This window comes from Canis aureus, chromosome 38, assembly GCF_053574225.1.
Source record: "Canis aureus isolate CA01 chromosome 38, VMU_Caureus_v.1.0, whole genome shotgun sequence".
NCBI lineage: Eukaryota > Metazoa > Chordata > Mammalia > Carnivora > Canidae > Canis > Canis aureus.
The window spans coordinates 6,495,439-6,511,865 of NC_135648.1; the positions used below are offsets into that span (position 1 = coordinate 6,495,439).

The 16,427-nt window shown below is 49.5% G+C and overlaps 1 protein-coding gene across 2 annotated transcripts in view; it reads left to right on the forward strand.

Annotated features, from left to right (window-relative positions):
• Window positions 1–16,427, forward strand: part of LOC144307296 (uncharacterized) — a 66,366-nt gene that overhangs the window by 2,942 nt on the left and 46,997 nt on the right. Inside the window, exons 3-4 of one of the 2 annotated variants that reach the window (XM_077886924.1) lie at window positions 505–681; window positions 14,167–14,792. In XM_077886924.1, coding sequence (XP_077743050.1) covers window positions 505–681; window positions 14,167–14,284 — 295 coding nt within the window. In that variant the 3' untranslated portion in view covers window positions 14,285–14,792. Of the gene's footprint in view, window positions 1–504; window positions 682–14,166; window positions 14,793–16,427 lie in introns of those variants that run through there. The other variant, XM_077886925.1, reaches the window with a different exon arrangement.

Genomic DNA, 16,427 nt, shown 5'->3' on the forward strand with positions numbered 1-16,427 from the left:
AAGCTGCCTGGCACGAACACTGTCCTACAGTCCAGCCCCTGCTCAGCGTTCCACTCTGATACTGAGGGTCCATTTGGGCTACATCATTGCCTCCTCTGATGTGTTGCAGGATGACAAGGGCATGGGGTTCAATGCAGTATTTGTTGAGCACTGGCTGCCCGCAGCCAAGGAAAGCCAGTGTGGCCTCTGCCTTCATTTTTTTTTTTTTTAAGATTTTATTAATTTCTGATAGACATAGAGAGGGGCAGAGACACAGGCAGAGGGAGAGGCAGGCTCCATGCAGGGAGCCCGACGTGGGACTCGCTCGATCCTGGGGCTCCAGGATCACACCCTGGGCCAAAGGCAGGCGCTAAGCCACTGAGCCACCCAGGGATCCCCTGGCCTCTGCCTTCAAATCTCACGTGTCTCTGGGGGTTTTCTACCGAAACCCCAGGATTCTCTCATGTGAGGTAATAGCAGCTATGGAGGTTTCAAGATTCCTCTTTATTGTTCTTTCTTTTTTAGTTCGCGAAATTTCCGACGTTCATGGCAATACTTCCTTCGGACCTTTCCAGCCTTCTGTACACCTTCATTTTGCTTCCGCCCTCCTGCAAGGCATGCAAGGCATGCGATCCTGCCCTGGCTTCACTGCGGAGGGAAGGGGTTTGACCCAAAGCTGCTGGGAAGGAGGCACCCTGCCAGGTGAGGCTGTCTGGTGCGTGTCTGCCATCTAGCGGAGGGATCCGGATCGCGACAGGAGGGTGGCCTTGGTGTGGCTGGGCTGCTGTCCTTCGCTTGGCTTCTGCGGTTCTAAGAGAGTTGTCAGAGTGCCCCAGACGTCTGACTGCTGATGTGATTTCTCTTTTGTTCCTTCCTGGAAGGTCTTTATGAGAGCCTTCATTAGGGCCCATCAGAAATGACCCTCTTGGTTTCCCTATTGCCAAGAAGAACCTAAGTGGTTCTCCAAGCTGGTCATCACAGTCCGTGGGGGCTTGTTGAAATGATCGCTGTGATCCATTCCTGGGAGTTCTGATTCTGTAGGTCTAGGGAGAAGACCTTCTATAACAAACTATGCAGGTGAATCAGATGCATAGGCAGGGCTGGAACCTGGGGTCCTTGTGTATCTCATCATACAGAACATTTGGATCCGTGGTGTTCATTGCACTGGGTGGGGGGGAGGACTTTCTCCTGGAAATGTCACCTGTGCTGTAAGGCTCTTCTCTGCCTGTGTGGGGACTGGAAAGAAGGTTTGAGTCTGCTCTTAAGCCCATTCAAGCCCAGCACTGCCCTCTCAGGTTGCAAGACCCACCCCTACCCTAGCATAGATGCTAAACTATGGCTGCCCCAGATGAGTTCCTTAGGATGTCCTCAGGGGTGGGCAAGGAGTCATCTTCAAGCAGGTTTTAGTTATGGTACCCTTCATGACATCTTTTCTGAATCTTAATAGAGAAAACAGAAATGTGGTTAAAGTTGGCAAGAGGGCATCTCCCTTGAGAATTCTGAGTTTTCTTGTTAACAGGAATCTAAGCCCTTCATTTTTACAGCTGAGGAAAACAGGGTCCAGAGGCAAAGTGAATGGGTCAGGATCCTACTACCTAGGCACTAGGTCTGCCGTGGACTCAATTAGGGCTTTATTTATTTAAAAAGATTTTATTTATCTATTTGATAACTTGAGAGAGAATGAGTGTGCACAAGCAGCAGGGAGGGGCAGAGGCAGAGGGAGAGGGAGAAACAGGCTCCCCACGGAGCTGGGAGCTTGATGGGGGGACTCGTCCCAGGATCCCAGGATCCCAGGATCATGACCTGAGCTGAAGGCAGATGCTAACAGATTGAGCCTCCCAGGTGCCCTTGATTAGGGCTTTTACGAAAGAGAATTCCTTTCTCCTGGGTTTCATCATGGGGTTTCTCCAGGGGCAGGCATTGTTGGCAAAAGTCGGGGTGGATCTCGGCTCTTGGATTGGTTCTTTTTGGCAGGGAGAAGGACCTAAGTCATGCTCACTTGGTTGGCAGAAGGAAGTAGAATGAGGAGAGAGAATCAAATGCCTTTAAAAAAAAATTTAGTTAGTTGGAGTCAACTGAGTTTCGTGGAAGGTGGTTCCACCTGTGCTTGGTGACTTCCGTGTCCTCTAGCTTCTGCTCAAAGGAGAGACAGCCTGTTGGGGTCAGTAACTCTGGAGTCCTCAGGGCCAGCGTAAGGTGTTGGCTCATTCACATAATAGCTGGGTGGTCTCGGGCAGGCTGTGACTGAGGGGCAAAGCCCCCTGCTTGGCCCAGAGCACTGAGCAAGAGTACAGAGAGGCAGGACCGGGCGTGCTGTCAGATGCTCAGGGAGTGGTGGCTGTTTTGTGCTCTGGGGAACTGGGCTACATGGATGGGACTTGAGTTTTGGGAAGGCCGTTTCTCCTCTGGAACTCAGGGAACCTGGGAGGTGCTGGCTGGCTTGGGGAGAATCCCTAAACTAGAATTCTCTGCAGCGTTGCCAAAGCCCTGCTCCCAGGGTAGCCTCGTCTATTGACAGAGGAAGGTTTAGCAAAACCAAAATAGGCCATTCTGATGTGGAGACATGCCCAAGGGGGGTCAGGGTTCTAGCCACCCCAGGGCTATGAGCCTCTCAAGCTGGGACTCCTCCCTTCCTGGGCCTCTCATCAACTTTGATGCCTCCCCTGATGTAGGGCCTATGATGAGAGAGGGATGGGGGAAGAGAAGATATATGCATAGGTATTATCTAGTAATTTCAAATGGATCTGAAAAATTCATGCTGTGCTTTTTAAGATCTCAAAACAGTGAGTATTGGATAGTCCTGGCATCAAAATGGAGTCAGATATCATGGCCTCTGATTCTGTAGCTGAGGAGTCTGAGGGGGCACTGGGCACCTTCAGTGGGTTAGCCTGTGTTGTGCCTGGCACTCCCTTCAGGATGGTGTCCCCTCCCTCAGGATGTTCCCCGGGCCTATGAAAGCACCTCTCTTTTCTTGATTAAGGTTTTCAATTTCTTTTTGTCCCTAGGCCCCTCTAGCAATGTGCCTTCTAAGGAACCCCTCTCCGGATAATGTTTTTACCTGCATGAAATAACACCCCAAAACATAGAAGGAAAAAGAATATATATACATTAGATATTAGGTATATATTAGATATTATGTATATATATTAGATAATATATATTAGATATTATATATCTATATTATATATTATATTTACATAGAAGGAAAAAGAATTTATATATATAAATATATATATAAAAATATATTACATACAAATAATATAAATTGTGTGTGTATATATATATAGTTTTCTCTTTTTTTAAAAAAATATTTTATTTATTTATTTGATGGAGAGAGAGAGCCAGAGAGGACAAGCAAGGGGAACAGCAGATGGAGAGGGAGAAGTAGGCTCGTTGCTGGGTGGGAGCCTGATGTGGGGCTTGATCCCAGGACCCCAGGATTATAACCTGAGCTGAAGGCAGATGCTTAACTGACTAAGCCACCCAGATGCCCAAATATATAGATATAGATATATTTTAAAGATTTTTAATTTTTCTTATTTATTCGAGAGAGAGAGTGAGTCCATACACAAACGAGGAGGGGCAGAGGGAGAAGGAGAGAGAGGATCTGAAGCAGACCCTTTGCTGAGCATGGAGCTGGTCGCGGGGCCCCATCCCAGGACCTGGGATCATGACCCAAGCAGAAAGCAAGAGTCAGGTCTTCAAGACTGAGCTAGGCAGAGGCCCCAGGAAGTGAATTTTATTGCAACACATACCAAAATATAGAAACAAATGTGTGATGTGGTGGTACATGTGCTTCTTTATTAAGCCATCAAGTAACAAGATCCTGTGTCAGGTCTAAGAACTACCAGGATTATGTGGAATTAATGAACCTAAGTGACACTTTGGAATTCTGTAACAAGTATAATATGTTAAGGAAAATGACTGCTTTCTACTGCTTCTTAAGAAGTCGGAGCAGCTCATATTCCTGTGGTTCGTTGCCTACATTCATAATGTAAGGAAATGCAAATATTTCAGAGGCTGATGAGGATAAAGATGTAAGTCTTAAATTCATAGAGTGCCTGAATTTTGCCCTTCTGTCGTTCTGTCCTTAATCCTCAGCCTGAGAACCGCTGGATGAGACCCAAACCTTCCAAGTCACCTGGTGACTCAGGTAGACAGATGTGTTTCCCATCACTCGGGGTCGTAAGTGAGCCCAGGCCTGGCACAGGCAGGCAGCGCTGGCCGGGCACGAGGCAGGCGGCCTCGCTCTGCTCTGAACCTCCCCGCCTGCCTGTCATGTTGGCAAGTCCCCTCACTTGTCCTGCCAGGCTCTCCATCTGGGAAATGAGAGGGTAACGTCTGCCCTCCTCAACTTCACGGTTTAGTACATGATGGGAGAGAAGAGATACACCCTGAATTAGAGACAGTGAAAACTATAATATAAACGGAAAGCATGTTATTTATTTTCAGTGTAAGTGGGACAAAATGGTATTTAGAAATGATCAACTTTGACTCAGGCCATGTGTTGGTGAGGAAAATGCGGTGTCTGTACCCCGCCAGGAAGGAGACTAGGGCAGATGAAAACAGCGAGGCGGTCGGTGGAGTCAAAGCCTGTGCCGGCCACGCAGAGGCCCTGGCTTTGGGGCAGGGCCTGTGAACCAGCCGGAAGCCTACTGTGTTCACTTCTTTACCTCTGGTCAGAGCAGTCTGTGTTCCATTTCCAGTTTGATTTTTGTTGATGCTGTGAGCTCTAGATGGAAGTTCATGATTTTGCATGTGCTATCCACTTGTTCCAGCACCCCTGTTGGAAAGACTCTTATCCCTGAATTGCTTTTGCGCCTTTTGTCAAAAATCAGCTATTTGTGTTTGTGGGTCTGTTTCTGGACTCTGTTCTGCTGATCTTATTGTCGATTTTGGTGTCAATAACACAGTGTCTTAATTACTGCAACTTAAAATTTAAAAAAAAATTTGTTTACTTATTCATGAGAGACACAGAGAGGCAGAGACACAGGCAGAGGGAGAAGCAGGCTCCCTGTGGGGAGCCCGATGCGGGACTCGATCCCAGGACCCTGAGCTGAAGGCAGGCACTCAACCACTGAGCCACCCAGGCATCCCATTACTGCAGCTTTATAGTAAGTCTTAAAATCAGGTAGTGTTGGCCCTCTGACTTTGTTCTTCTTTTTCAGTATAGTTTTGGCTATTATAGGTCCTTTGCATTTTTATATAAATTTTAGAATCTGTCCATTTCTACCAAAAGTCTTGGCTGAGTCTGGAATTGGTATGGTGTTGAATCCATAGATTAATTGAGGGACAATCGACATTTTTTTTTTTTTTTTTTTTTTTTTTTATGATAGAGATTGAGAGAGAGAGAGAGGCAAAGACACAGGCAGAGGGAGAAGCAGGCTCCATGCTCCGGGAGCCCGACGTGGGATTCAATCCCGGGTCTCCAGGATCGCGCCCTGGGCCAAAGGCAGGCGCCAAACTGCTGCGCCACCCAGGGATCCCGACAATTGACATCTTAACGGTGTTGTGTCTTTTGCCCTATGAACAAAATCTATCTCTCCATTTTTTTGGTGGTCTTTGATTTCTCTCAGCAGTGTTTTGTAGTTTTCCGTTTACAGGTCTTATACATCTTTTATCACATTTTTAAAATGCATTTCATATTTTTTGGTGCTATTGTAAATAGTGTTTTTTAAAATTCCAAGTTCCAATGCTAGCATTTAGAAATACACACGATTTTTTGTATAGTGGTCATTTATCTTGCAACCTTGCTAAACTCACTTATTTGTGTCAATATTATCTTTAAAGTGTTTCCAGGAGGAAGCAGAGAGAGAACAGTGGTTTAATCTATTGTTTTTAACCTGAAGTTCTTGAGATTTCTATATTCACTTTTATCATCTCTACAGGTTTGGAAATTACGTATTCTATTTTTCCTTTTAATTATCTTTTAAAATTAATGTGTGGGCATTAGCATACTTGACTTGACAAAATCCCTAGCCTCCTCCCAAACAATGTAAGAGCTTTGGGAAGCTGTAACTCTGATCACACTGTCCATCTGACATGTTCATGTTGCCAAGCATTTTAGTTCCACTTTCCTCTTTTATATCCCTTCAGCTAATTATTATTTTTCAAAAATTATTATTTCTGTATGCTGTCAATGCTTGTTTAGATTTATCCAGAGTTTTGCTGACATCTTTACTTCCTATGTGGCTTTGCATTGTTCTTTGTTCTGGGTTCTATTTTCTTCCTAAAATACATCCTTTAAGCAATCCCCTCACAGAGGGTATCAGTGGTACACACTTTGTTGGAAAATGTCTTTATTTTACCTTCACTTAAAAAGAATTTTTTTTAAGGTTTCATTTTTAGAGGCACCTGGGTGGCTCAGTGGTTGAGCATCTCCCTTCAGCTCAGGTTGTGATCCTGGGGTCCTGGGATCGAGTCTTGCATCAGGCTCCCCATACTCCCTCTGCCTATGTCTCTGCCTCTCTCTCTGTGTGTCTCTCATGAATAAATAAATTAAAATCCTTGAAAAAAAAGATTTTATTTTTAGATCATCTAAACACCCAATGTGGGGCTTGAACTTACAACCTCAAGATCAAGAATTGTGTGCTCTACTGACCGAACCAGCCAGGTGCCCCTTACTGTCACTTTTGAGCAAGAATTTAGCTGTGTATTTTCTTTCTTTCTTTATTTATTTGACAGCACAAGCAGGGAAACAGCAGAGGGAGAGGGAGAAGCTGACTTCCCACTGAGCAGGGAGCCTGATGCTGGGCTCGATCCCAGGACCCCAGGACCATGACCTGAGCCGAAGGCAGATGCTTAATTGACTGCACCACCCAAGTGCCCAAGCCATGTATTTTCTCTTAATATTTTGAACATATTTGTCTACTTTCTCCCGTCTTTCTTTCTTTTTTTTTCCCCAAAGACTTCTGTTTGTCTTGGATGTTTTGCAATTTGTCATGAAGTGTTGAGGTGTGGTTTTTTTTAAATTGTCTTACTTGTGCTTTCTAGTTAGCAAGATCTGTTTCCTCTGTTCTAGAAAATCATAGCTGTTACCTTTCCTCCTGTTGTCTACTCACCTTCCTCTGTTCTCTCCCTCTAGGTCTGTAGGTGCATGTATGTAGGACCCTTTAGTCTCTCCCCAGTCTCTTACTCTTTAATTTTTCATGTTTTCAGCTTCTCAAGGCTACATTTTTGCAAAGTTTCTCAGATCTAGCTCCAGTTCCCTTATTATCTCTTCAGCCATGTTTAGTCTGTCATCTACAACTTAACCATCGAGTTTTTCATTTCATTGACTTTATTTTTAGCTTTCAGGAAAACTACTTCATCATATTACAAGTCTGCTTGTTGATTTTCTACAGTGTTTTATCCTTATGTTTCCATTCCTATTCTTGGCTCCTGTAACATGTCTTAATTTTCTTGTTTGCTCCCCTCGGCATTAGGCAGGGCTTTTTAATATTTTATCTAGAATTTCTAGGTATTTGGTAGCAATAGGGCTTTCTGGTTATCTGGACCATCAGGTGAAAAAAAATATATAAAAGTATGCCAATCGTTTTTCTCAAATTTTTTTGCCCCAGAAGGTTTTTGCATTGTCTGGTAGGTCAAATGTTACCTGGAATTCTCAAACTTGCGCTGCTCTTAAGTATGTGAAGTGTGTGGGGATGTCTGCGCTGTGGGATGTTATGACTCCAAATTAAACTGTAGGCTCTTTGAGGTGAGGAATTGCAAAGTGTGCTTTTCCTATATGTAGTCTTGCATATACTTGTTCACCTAATGAATGCCTACCTGTTGGCTGATTTCCTTATCTGACTTTTCTTTTGGAGCCAGACACTATTGCTAGCATGAGATACACATATATTTTTAAAGAATGTTGTGGAAATCTGTGTGTGACTTATTCTTGGCCAGAAGGGTGGACCGCATCCCTGGTGGGCCTGCGGGCAGATTGGCAGGAGAAACAGCTCCATCTGTGATCTGGTTCTTAGAAATGGCCACTAGGACTGCCTGGGTGGCTCAGTGGTTGAGTGTCTCCCTTCGGTTCAGGGCATGATCCTGGGTCCCAGGATACAGTCCCACATCAGGCTCCCTGCATGGAGCCTGCTTCTCCTTCTGCCTGTGTCTCTGCCTCCCTGTCTCTCATGAAAAAATAAAATCTTAAAAAAACTAACAACAAAAAACAAAACTGGCCACTAGATGGCAGCAGGGAGCCACAGCACCGTCAAGCCTTGCTTTATTTAACCTTCAAAACAGCTGGAGGACAGTCAGTTCAAAAATACTGACCATTTACTGTGTGCTGGCCACTGCGCCAAGCCCTGCCTGCCCTCAGGGACCTCATACGTGGCCAGTGGTCACTCATGTATAGACACAGCCCTCGTATGAAGCTGGATGGAGCACCCACAAAGAGGGATGATTCTGGTTCCTGGATGTAGAGGGTCACAAGAAACCATGGACACCTTCCCACCAGAACCCACATTGGTTAGTAAGAAGGAAACCTCCAGCACCTGTGTCCCCTAGTGTGTCTCATGCAACCCCCTTGTGGGGTTGTTTCATGTGAACATGTCTGAACATTCCCGTTAGCTTTTCCCGCTGGAGACCTCCTAAGCCTGGCTTTGCAAATGACCAGTTGCCTGTCCCCAGATTTACTACTTCCTGACCCCCAGTTTCTTTACTTTTGGACCCCAGTATTGGTCCTTACTGCTTCACAGGGTTTTGTCATGTTTAGTAACAAAGGTTAATGCTTTGAAAATTCATTAATGCCCTACATTTATGAGGCATTAAAATAATTGTTCATATAAATTTCCCTAAAATTCCTTCAGGGCACATTGGGTCCATTGTGAGCGTTTATCGAGTTGATTAGAATGTAAACTCTTCCAAAAGAGGAGGCCTAGAACCGACTGATGCATGCCAGGTGGGTTCCGACCAACCTCAGAGCTGAGAGAAGAGTGTGTCACTGATGTGTTGGGATTAGCATCATCCACCCATGCTCCCCGGGAAGGATGGAGCTGGCATTTGGGAGGCGGTGTGTCTCCCATAGCAGGAGCTCCTGTGTCAGGCCTCAGGAGGGTCCTGCTTTTCCTTCTCCAGGTCAGGCCCTTGAGGAAGAGGAGATGGGGGTGCAGTCAGGCTGTGTGGGTGGAGGGTCCTAATATACAGGGGCTGCCTGGCCAATGGGGACTTCTCCATCCCTGCTCACTCTTGAGGGGGGAGACTCCTTCTCCAGCTGCTGGGAGGTTTCAGGCTCCTGCGCAAGGCCCCTGGGAGGAAGCGGAGAGGAGGACAGCCTGGAGAGAGGTCACCATGCTTCCCCTCCTGCCACATTAGAGAAGCTCCAGGGAGACTGCTAGTCCTTCTGCCACTAGAGTCTCCTTTAAAAACAATCTCTCAATTCGATCCCAACCAGTGTTTTTAAAACTTCAAGTGAGATTTTCATGCAGACATGGTGTGAGTGCACGCACGTGAGTGTGCAGGGTTGCTGGAGTGGGAGTGGGCCCCAGAGGAAAGGCTGGGATGGGTGAGCATTTCCTCTGAGATGGTTCTGATGAGCTTTATGTCAGAGATTTATTTGTTCTTGCAAGGCTCACTCACTCAGCAACAACATCCTCCAATTTACTAACAGTCTGTAACATGGCTCCTGGACACACGCAGATCTGCAGACTTTTCTCTTGGCTGCATTTTGTGTGTGTGAGCCCAGGCAGAAAGGGTTAATGCCCGGTTGCCTCTCTTGGCTGCTGTAGCATCGAGGAGGATCTGACAGAGGGGTAGCTTCTGCTCGTGTGAGAGTATGAGTATGTAGGTATGAATGTGTACATGTGTGAGTGTACATGTGTGACTATGAGTGTGAAGGTATATGTGTAATTGTGTATGTATGTGTGTATGTGTGAGTGTATGAGAGTGTATGTACATGAGGGTGTGCATGTGTGAGTATGCATGTGAATGTGTGTGTGATTTGTAAGCATGTGTGTATGTGAGAGGGTGTATGTGTAAGTTTGATGGTATGAGTGTGTCTGTGCATGTGAGTGTGAGTGAGAATGTATGTGTAGGAGGGGGTGTGTGTGAGTATATGAGAGTATTGCATGAGGGTGTGTGAGTGAAAGTGCGAGTGTGCACGAGGGTGTATATGAATTGCATGTGAGTGTGCAGTTGTGTATGTATGACTATGTAGAGTGAGTGTGACTATGAGAGTGAGCATACGTATAAGTTTGTAGGTATGAGGGTATGTGTGTATGGTGTGTGCATGAGGGTGTGAGTGTATGAGAGTGTATGTGCATGAGTGCATGTATGAGTTTATGTGCACAAAGGTGTATGTGACTGTATGATAGTGCATGTGCACGAGGATGTATATGTGAGTGTGCATTATGATGTAGGCGAGTGTGTGAGTGCATGTGTACAAGGGTGCATGTGCATGTATGATGTGTGTGAGTGCATGTGCACGAGGGTGTGGGAGTGTGCATGTATGATGCATATGACTGTGAGTGTGCATGAGGGTATGTGTGTATGTGCACGAGGCTGTGAGTGTGCATGTATGATCTGAGTGTGCATGAGGCTGTGTGTGCATGTATGATGTATGATAGTGCATGTGCATGAGGGTGCATGTGCATGTATGTTGTATGTGTGTGAGTATATTTGCACGAGTGTGTGGGTACATGTGCACGCGGGTGTGTGTGAGTGTGTGCTGGCCACAACACGGCCTGTAAGTCACACCGCCTCCCACGCGCCCCTTTCGCTGTCCAGGGTGCTGGGCTGCAGGACTCCGCCAGGCGGCGTCACCCAGCGGTCTCCTGGCCCTTTGGGCCACCAGCCGTTCAGCCAACCTCGACTGTGCGTCGCGAAATCCGCTCGCTTCGAATCGCACTTGACTTGTGTGAAGTGGCTCGTGGTCCGTCATTTCCCGGCAAAGGGCCTGAGGCTGGGCAAGGTGAAGTGCGGCGGTGGAGCAGCTGCAATCTGACCTCTGCTATTGTGGCTGCGAGCCTGAGCCTTGCGCCCCAGCCCCCGACCCGCCGCCTCCCCTGTGTGCTGCTCTCCCACAGTCCGAGCTCCGGCTCCCCGCCCTCCCCTTCCTGGGGCCTTCGGGGAACCCCCGCAGGCTAGTCCCCTCCGCGGCCCCTGCTCACCTCCCAGCGGGGACGGGTCCCTCGGGCTGCTGGCCTGGCCTCGGGTCCCCGTGGAGCATCCCGGCCTGGGGCCGTTTCACCATAGCTGCCTCAGTCCTGAAAGCCCTGCTCTGACTTCTCCGACTCCCTCGAGTTTCTTTTGATTGACGCCCGGCATGTGTCGGGCAGGAGGTGTTACCTGTTAGACCGACCGTTTCCAACACCCAGGACTGAAGGGGGGTGTGGAGCGGGCCCTTGAGAGGCGCTGCCTGGGAAGGTCAGGGGTTGATCTTGGCCCAGGTGACAGGACCCAGGAAAAATAAGATTCGCCGGGAGCAGGGTTTGGGCAGAGGCCCAGACTAATCATGTTTTTAGCAAAATTCATGTTGTTTTGTTGTCGCCGCCGTTGTTTCGGTTTGTACCAGAACACAGCCTGGGGGTGGTCGGTGGGGGAGTAGGGCGAGTCGTCTTATCCAGCTGGGAATCTGGAATCCTTGTATTTTGTTTTGCAGTGACTACAGAGTTTTCTTTACGTTTCACAAAACCCTTAGCTTTGAGAATATGGTTAAATCTACTCAAGGACACTGCTCGGGGCCAGCTATTGATTTACTCTCTCCAAAAGGACACACTTGTCATTAGATCACGTTTTCCTGAAGAGGGGAAGTGGGAAACCTCCTGGACCTGCAGTCTGGTGTACATCCATGTCACAGAGCGCAGGAAGGGACTATTCGAGACAGGACAGCTCGCAGGTGCTTTCCAGAGCTCCTTTAGAGGGGTCACCTGGCTGCCACTGACTACCAAGAGGGGTGCAGGGAGCAACGCACGGATGGAGACGTGGTTGGGAAAACAATGCTGGCAACGCTCTGCAGACCCCACCAGACCGGGAAGTCTGCCCACCTATTACTGTGCCCACTAAAATCCCGATCTCAGGGTTCCCAGGGACCTGGGTGCAGATCTCAACTCCAGAAACAAATGTATGGAGTCAGAAGTCAGGATAGACTGAAGCACTTGCCTCTGGGGAGGAGGGAAGGGGTGCGGGGAGGGCGGGAGGGGACTACAGGGAGGTAAGATGCTGTTCCATGACCCGAGTTGTGGTTTCTACGCGTGTCCTCTGTGAGGGTGCGCCCAGCTGTACACCTACCGTCTGCAATCTTTTCTGCGTGTGTAGTGCTTCAATAAGACCATTGCTTAGGGACGCCTGGGTGGCTCCGTCAGTTGAGCAGCTGTCTTCGGCTCAGGTCGTGGTCCCTGCTTCTCCCTCTCCCTCTGCTGCTCCCCCACCCCACCCCATTCCTCCTCTCTCCTCCTCCTCCTCCTCTCTCTCTCTCTCTCTACCTCCATAAATAGAATCTTTAATTTTTTTTTATTTGAAAAAAATCAACATTTCTCCTCTTACTGTGTGGTCTTGGTCGAGTCACTTAAACTCATCTCGCCTCCCGGTGCTGTGAGGACCTGGTGAGCAAATGCCTTCAGGTTTGCTCAGGGCCTGCCTGGCACATCGCTGCGCAAATATTAGTTGTTTCTCTTGTGGCTGCTGTGGCCCAGGCCCCACCAGAGCCCCAGAGGCGGGGCTCCACCGTGCTGTGTGTGCGCGTCTCGCTCCTCTGTTCACGCAGCATCCTGCCCGGTGGTCCCCTCCCTACCCTCCGTCACCAGATCTTGTTCAGGGCACATATGGAAGACCTTCTGCTGGCCTCCATCCCTCAATCCTAGGGCCATCCTTGCTCCTTCTCCGGGGGCCCTGCACCCCATCTCCCGCCACCAGATGAAGAACCCAGCACCCTGTGAGGTACTACTTGGCAGCCCAGCAAGCCCCGGGCAAGCAGGGGCTCAAGAATGTGTATTGAAATGAAGCGTCATCGGCCTCTCCGTGGGACATAAGGCACGGCTCCCTGGATGGGAGGGATTGGAAGTGCCTCCCCTGGAGTGGTGCCTTTGTTCTACCATCTTGCACTGAAGTGGCATGCTGTGTTTTCACTACTGGGGAAATGTCATCCGAAAAATACACAGCAAGTGTTAGATGGTGCATCTGGCCTGCCATCTTGACAGGGAGGGCTGAGGAGCCAAGGGCGGCTCAGTGGCTGCTGCCGGGCCTCCAGCTGGACAATCTGTGTGATTCCAGTGTCTCCAAAGCAGGGGTCCTCGGCCAGGGCTGGGGGAGCTGCTTCCAGAGCAGGCTCAGCTCTCATGACGGGTCACCCCCCACACCGGTCGCTCATCCTCCCCTTCCTGCACTGGGGCTCTGGGTTTCCTCTTGGGTTCCTAGGGATGAAACCCACCCCTTCTGTCTTCACAGGCAGGTTGTTAGGATTACAATCCTGTTAACGGTCCCAAACCAGCCATTTCTTAACATGCCCCCTGCCTTACCCTCTGGTATGAGCCACCCTTGTCCGGCAGATGCAGCCCTCCAGTGGCTTTGTAACTGGACTGGGCTCCCTGTTCCCATTCTTGCCTTAACAGCCTGTCCCTGCATAACAGCCATCACCCTACTTTAAGAATAAAAGTCAAGGGGCACCTGGGTGGCTCTGTCGGTTAAGCATCTACCTTGGGCTCAGGTTATGATCCCGGGGTCCTGGGATCGAGCCGAATGTGAGCCCCACGTGACTCCTCACATGGGAGTCTGCTTCTCTTTCTGCCTCTCCCTCCCTCTCTCCCTCCGTCTCTCTCTCTTGTTCATTCAAATAAATAAACCAAATCTTAAAAAAGAGTATAAGTCAAATCAAGCCTCTTGTTCCATCCATAATCCTCCAGGTTTTGACACACTTAAGAGTAAAACCCCACATGTGTCCTGTGATCAATAAGGCTGAGCATCCCACGGCTCACCTCCCTCTTCCGGCCAACCCCCAGCTCTAAGAGCTCTCCTCCTGCCACCCTCCTCCTTGCCAGTTCTCAGCCATAATGTCTCACTTGCTAGTACTAGATCCCTGCATTGCCACCTTCTTAGGGACTTTGCATTGGCTGATCCCTCTGCCTGGAATGTTACTCCCTGGACGTCATGTTTTCTGACTCCGTTTGGGTCTCCCCTGGATGTGACGCTCAGAGCAGCCCTCCTTGACCGCTCAGCCTGTCTTCAGCCCTGATGTCACGTTTAAGCTGAGATTGTCTCCATGTGCAGGTCCCGCTCCATCTGCCTACTTTTCCTTCTATGTGGATCATTCTCGGGATCTGTCTCTTCACTCGCACGTAGGTTTTGTGGGCAGGGAGCTTGCCTGGTTCCCCGCTGCAGCCCCTGAGTCAGGAAGATTGTCCGGCGCACGGCCCTGCGCAGTACGTATTTACTGAGTGGGTGAATGAATGGAAGGAGGCGACGCGTGTGAGATCAGCCTGAGAAGGGGAAGCGTTCCCCCTCTGTTGAGCTGGTTGTCCCCAGCCTCTGCCTCCGGGGCAGGAGAGTCTCTTGCTAGCTGGGCCCTGGTTTCTCTTAGGCTGGCAGTGAAACACGGGCTGTGGATCCCAGCTCTGTGGCTTGCTCATTGCATGAGCTTAGTTGAGCTACCAAATCCTTGGGGGCCCCTGTCCCGTCATCAGTAACTGATGCCAGTCATGCCTGCCTCAGGGCTGGTCAGTGGTACTGGAGATAGCGGGGCAGGTCCCCAGGCCCAGAGTGCCAACCACAGACTCCTTCCTCTTCCACATCCTCATTCAGGGGGGACCTATGAGGGATCGAGTAGGGCCCCCACCCTTGGCCATAAATTAAGTCTAAATTCTCCACCTCAGCTCTTCCAATAAACCTGATTTTAAAAAAACAAAACGATTTCATCTTTGTCTTCTTTTCTCAGTAGTTCTCAACTCCGGAGGGGCATTATTTACTTGCCCCCTAATGCATGATCTTATTTGACCTTCACAGTAACTCTGTGAGATAGGGAGGCATTAGTTTCCTCTCCCTTTCTCAGGTGAGTAAACTGAGGCTTAGGGATGGCATGTCCCGAGTAAGGCCACACAGTTAACAAGAGGCAGAGCTGGGGGTCACACTGGAACCAGCTGACTCTGAGCCTCAGGCCCTTTCCATTTTGCTACCTACACGTGTGGGCGCCGTGTGGTCATCCCATGTGTCCAGGGAGGGGAAGGTGGAGGAAAGCGTCGGCAGGTCTGCTCTGGTGCTGGTGGAGACGCAGTAGTCAAAGGCACTGGGTCTGAGACACAGAAATCCAGTTTGGAGGAGGAATGAGGTGGCGCTGGGCTGGAGGAGGGTGGCCAGAGTTGGGGGGAGGTATCAAAAAGGGTACTAGGGACCCCTCCCCAACTGTCAGCTGAGGCTGGGGCTAGGAACTGCCAGGGGAGCCCATTAGCCAGAGCCCCAGCTGAGGCTAAGCTGCCTTGCTGAAAAGAGACAGGCAGGGGGCCCTGAAGCCAGCCAGCCCTTCCCACCGCCAGCAGCCAAGAAATGAGAGGCAGCCTTAGTGGGAAGTCTTGCATAAGAAACAGAAAAAAAGCACTGGGGGAGTCAAAAACTTCTCTGGGTGTAGGAGAGGCCCGGCTTCTCTCTCTGCCATGTCCCTATTTCCCCAGTGTGGCAACGTGAGGATGGCTGTTAAGACTCCACCGGGACCCAGGAGGGCTGACATTTCCAGCTGCTGCCAGCTGTGAGGCTGACACCTGCTTCAGCTGGCCAGTGAGGCTTCAGGAGGCCCCGGGGGACTGGTGGGGGGGGAGTTGAATGGGGGCATGGGTGGTGGGGGGAGGGCCAGCTGCTCTCAGATAGGGTTGCTCCCTGGATCCTGGATGCTGTGCTTCCTGGCAGAGAACACCAGCCTCCCTGCTTCAACTCCACCCCCACAGAATACAGCTTTGGGGTCCAGGAGCCAAAGTGAGTTCAGGGGTGGAGCTGGGCAAGCCTAGCATCTCCAGGCCTTCCCCCCACCCCATATCCTGCCTTCATTCCCCTACATTTCTTATACGGTGCTGCAATGTTCACGTTTGTTATTCCCTTGGGTTCAGAAATCGTTTGCAGAAGATCTGTAGGCGAGTTCTGTGTATGTTTGCTGAGTCAGGGTCTGGGGGGAGCTACATGCATCCACTGACCCCACCCCGGGGATAGCTGATCACAGCTAATTAGCTATTGACAGCAAGAAAGGGACAGAGAGAAAGACACCAGTTGGGGAGGCATCGAAAGATGTGGCTAGAAAGGCCCAGATCATGGGAGAAGTCTTACCTTGGGAGAAAGAGGTAACGGAGAAGCGGTGTGGTGGGGCCGGGTAAGGCTCTGCAAGAGGAATGGTGGTGGAGGACAAGAGGGAGGCAAGGGCCAGGGTTGGCTTAGGGCTGCTGGCCCCATGAACTGAACCCATGATGTTGGGCCCTGACCAGTCTGCTATGTTGACTGACCAGAAGCTCACAACCATTTTTTAGAAGTCTTCATCCAGAAAGAACTCTGGT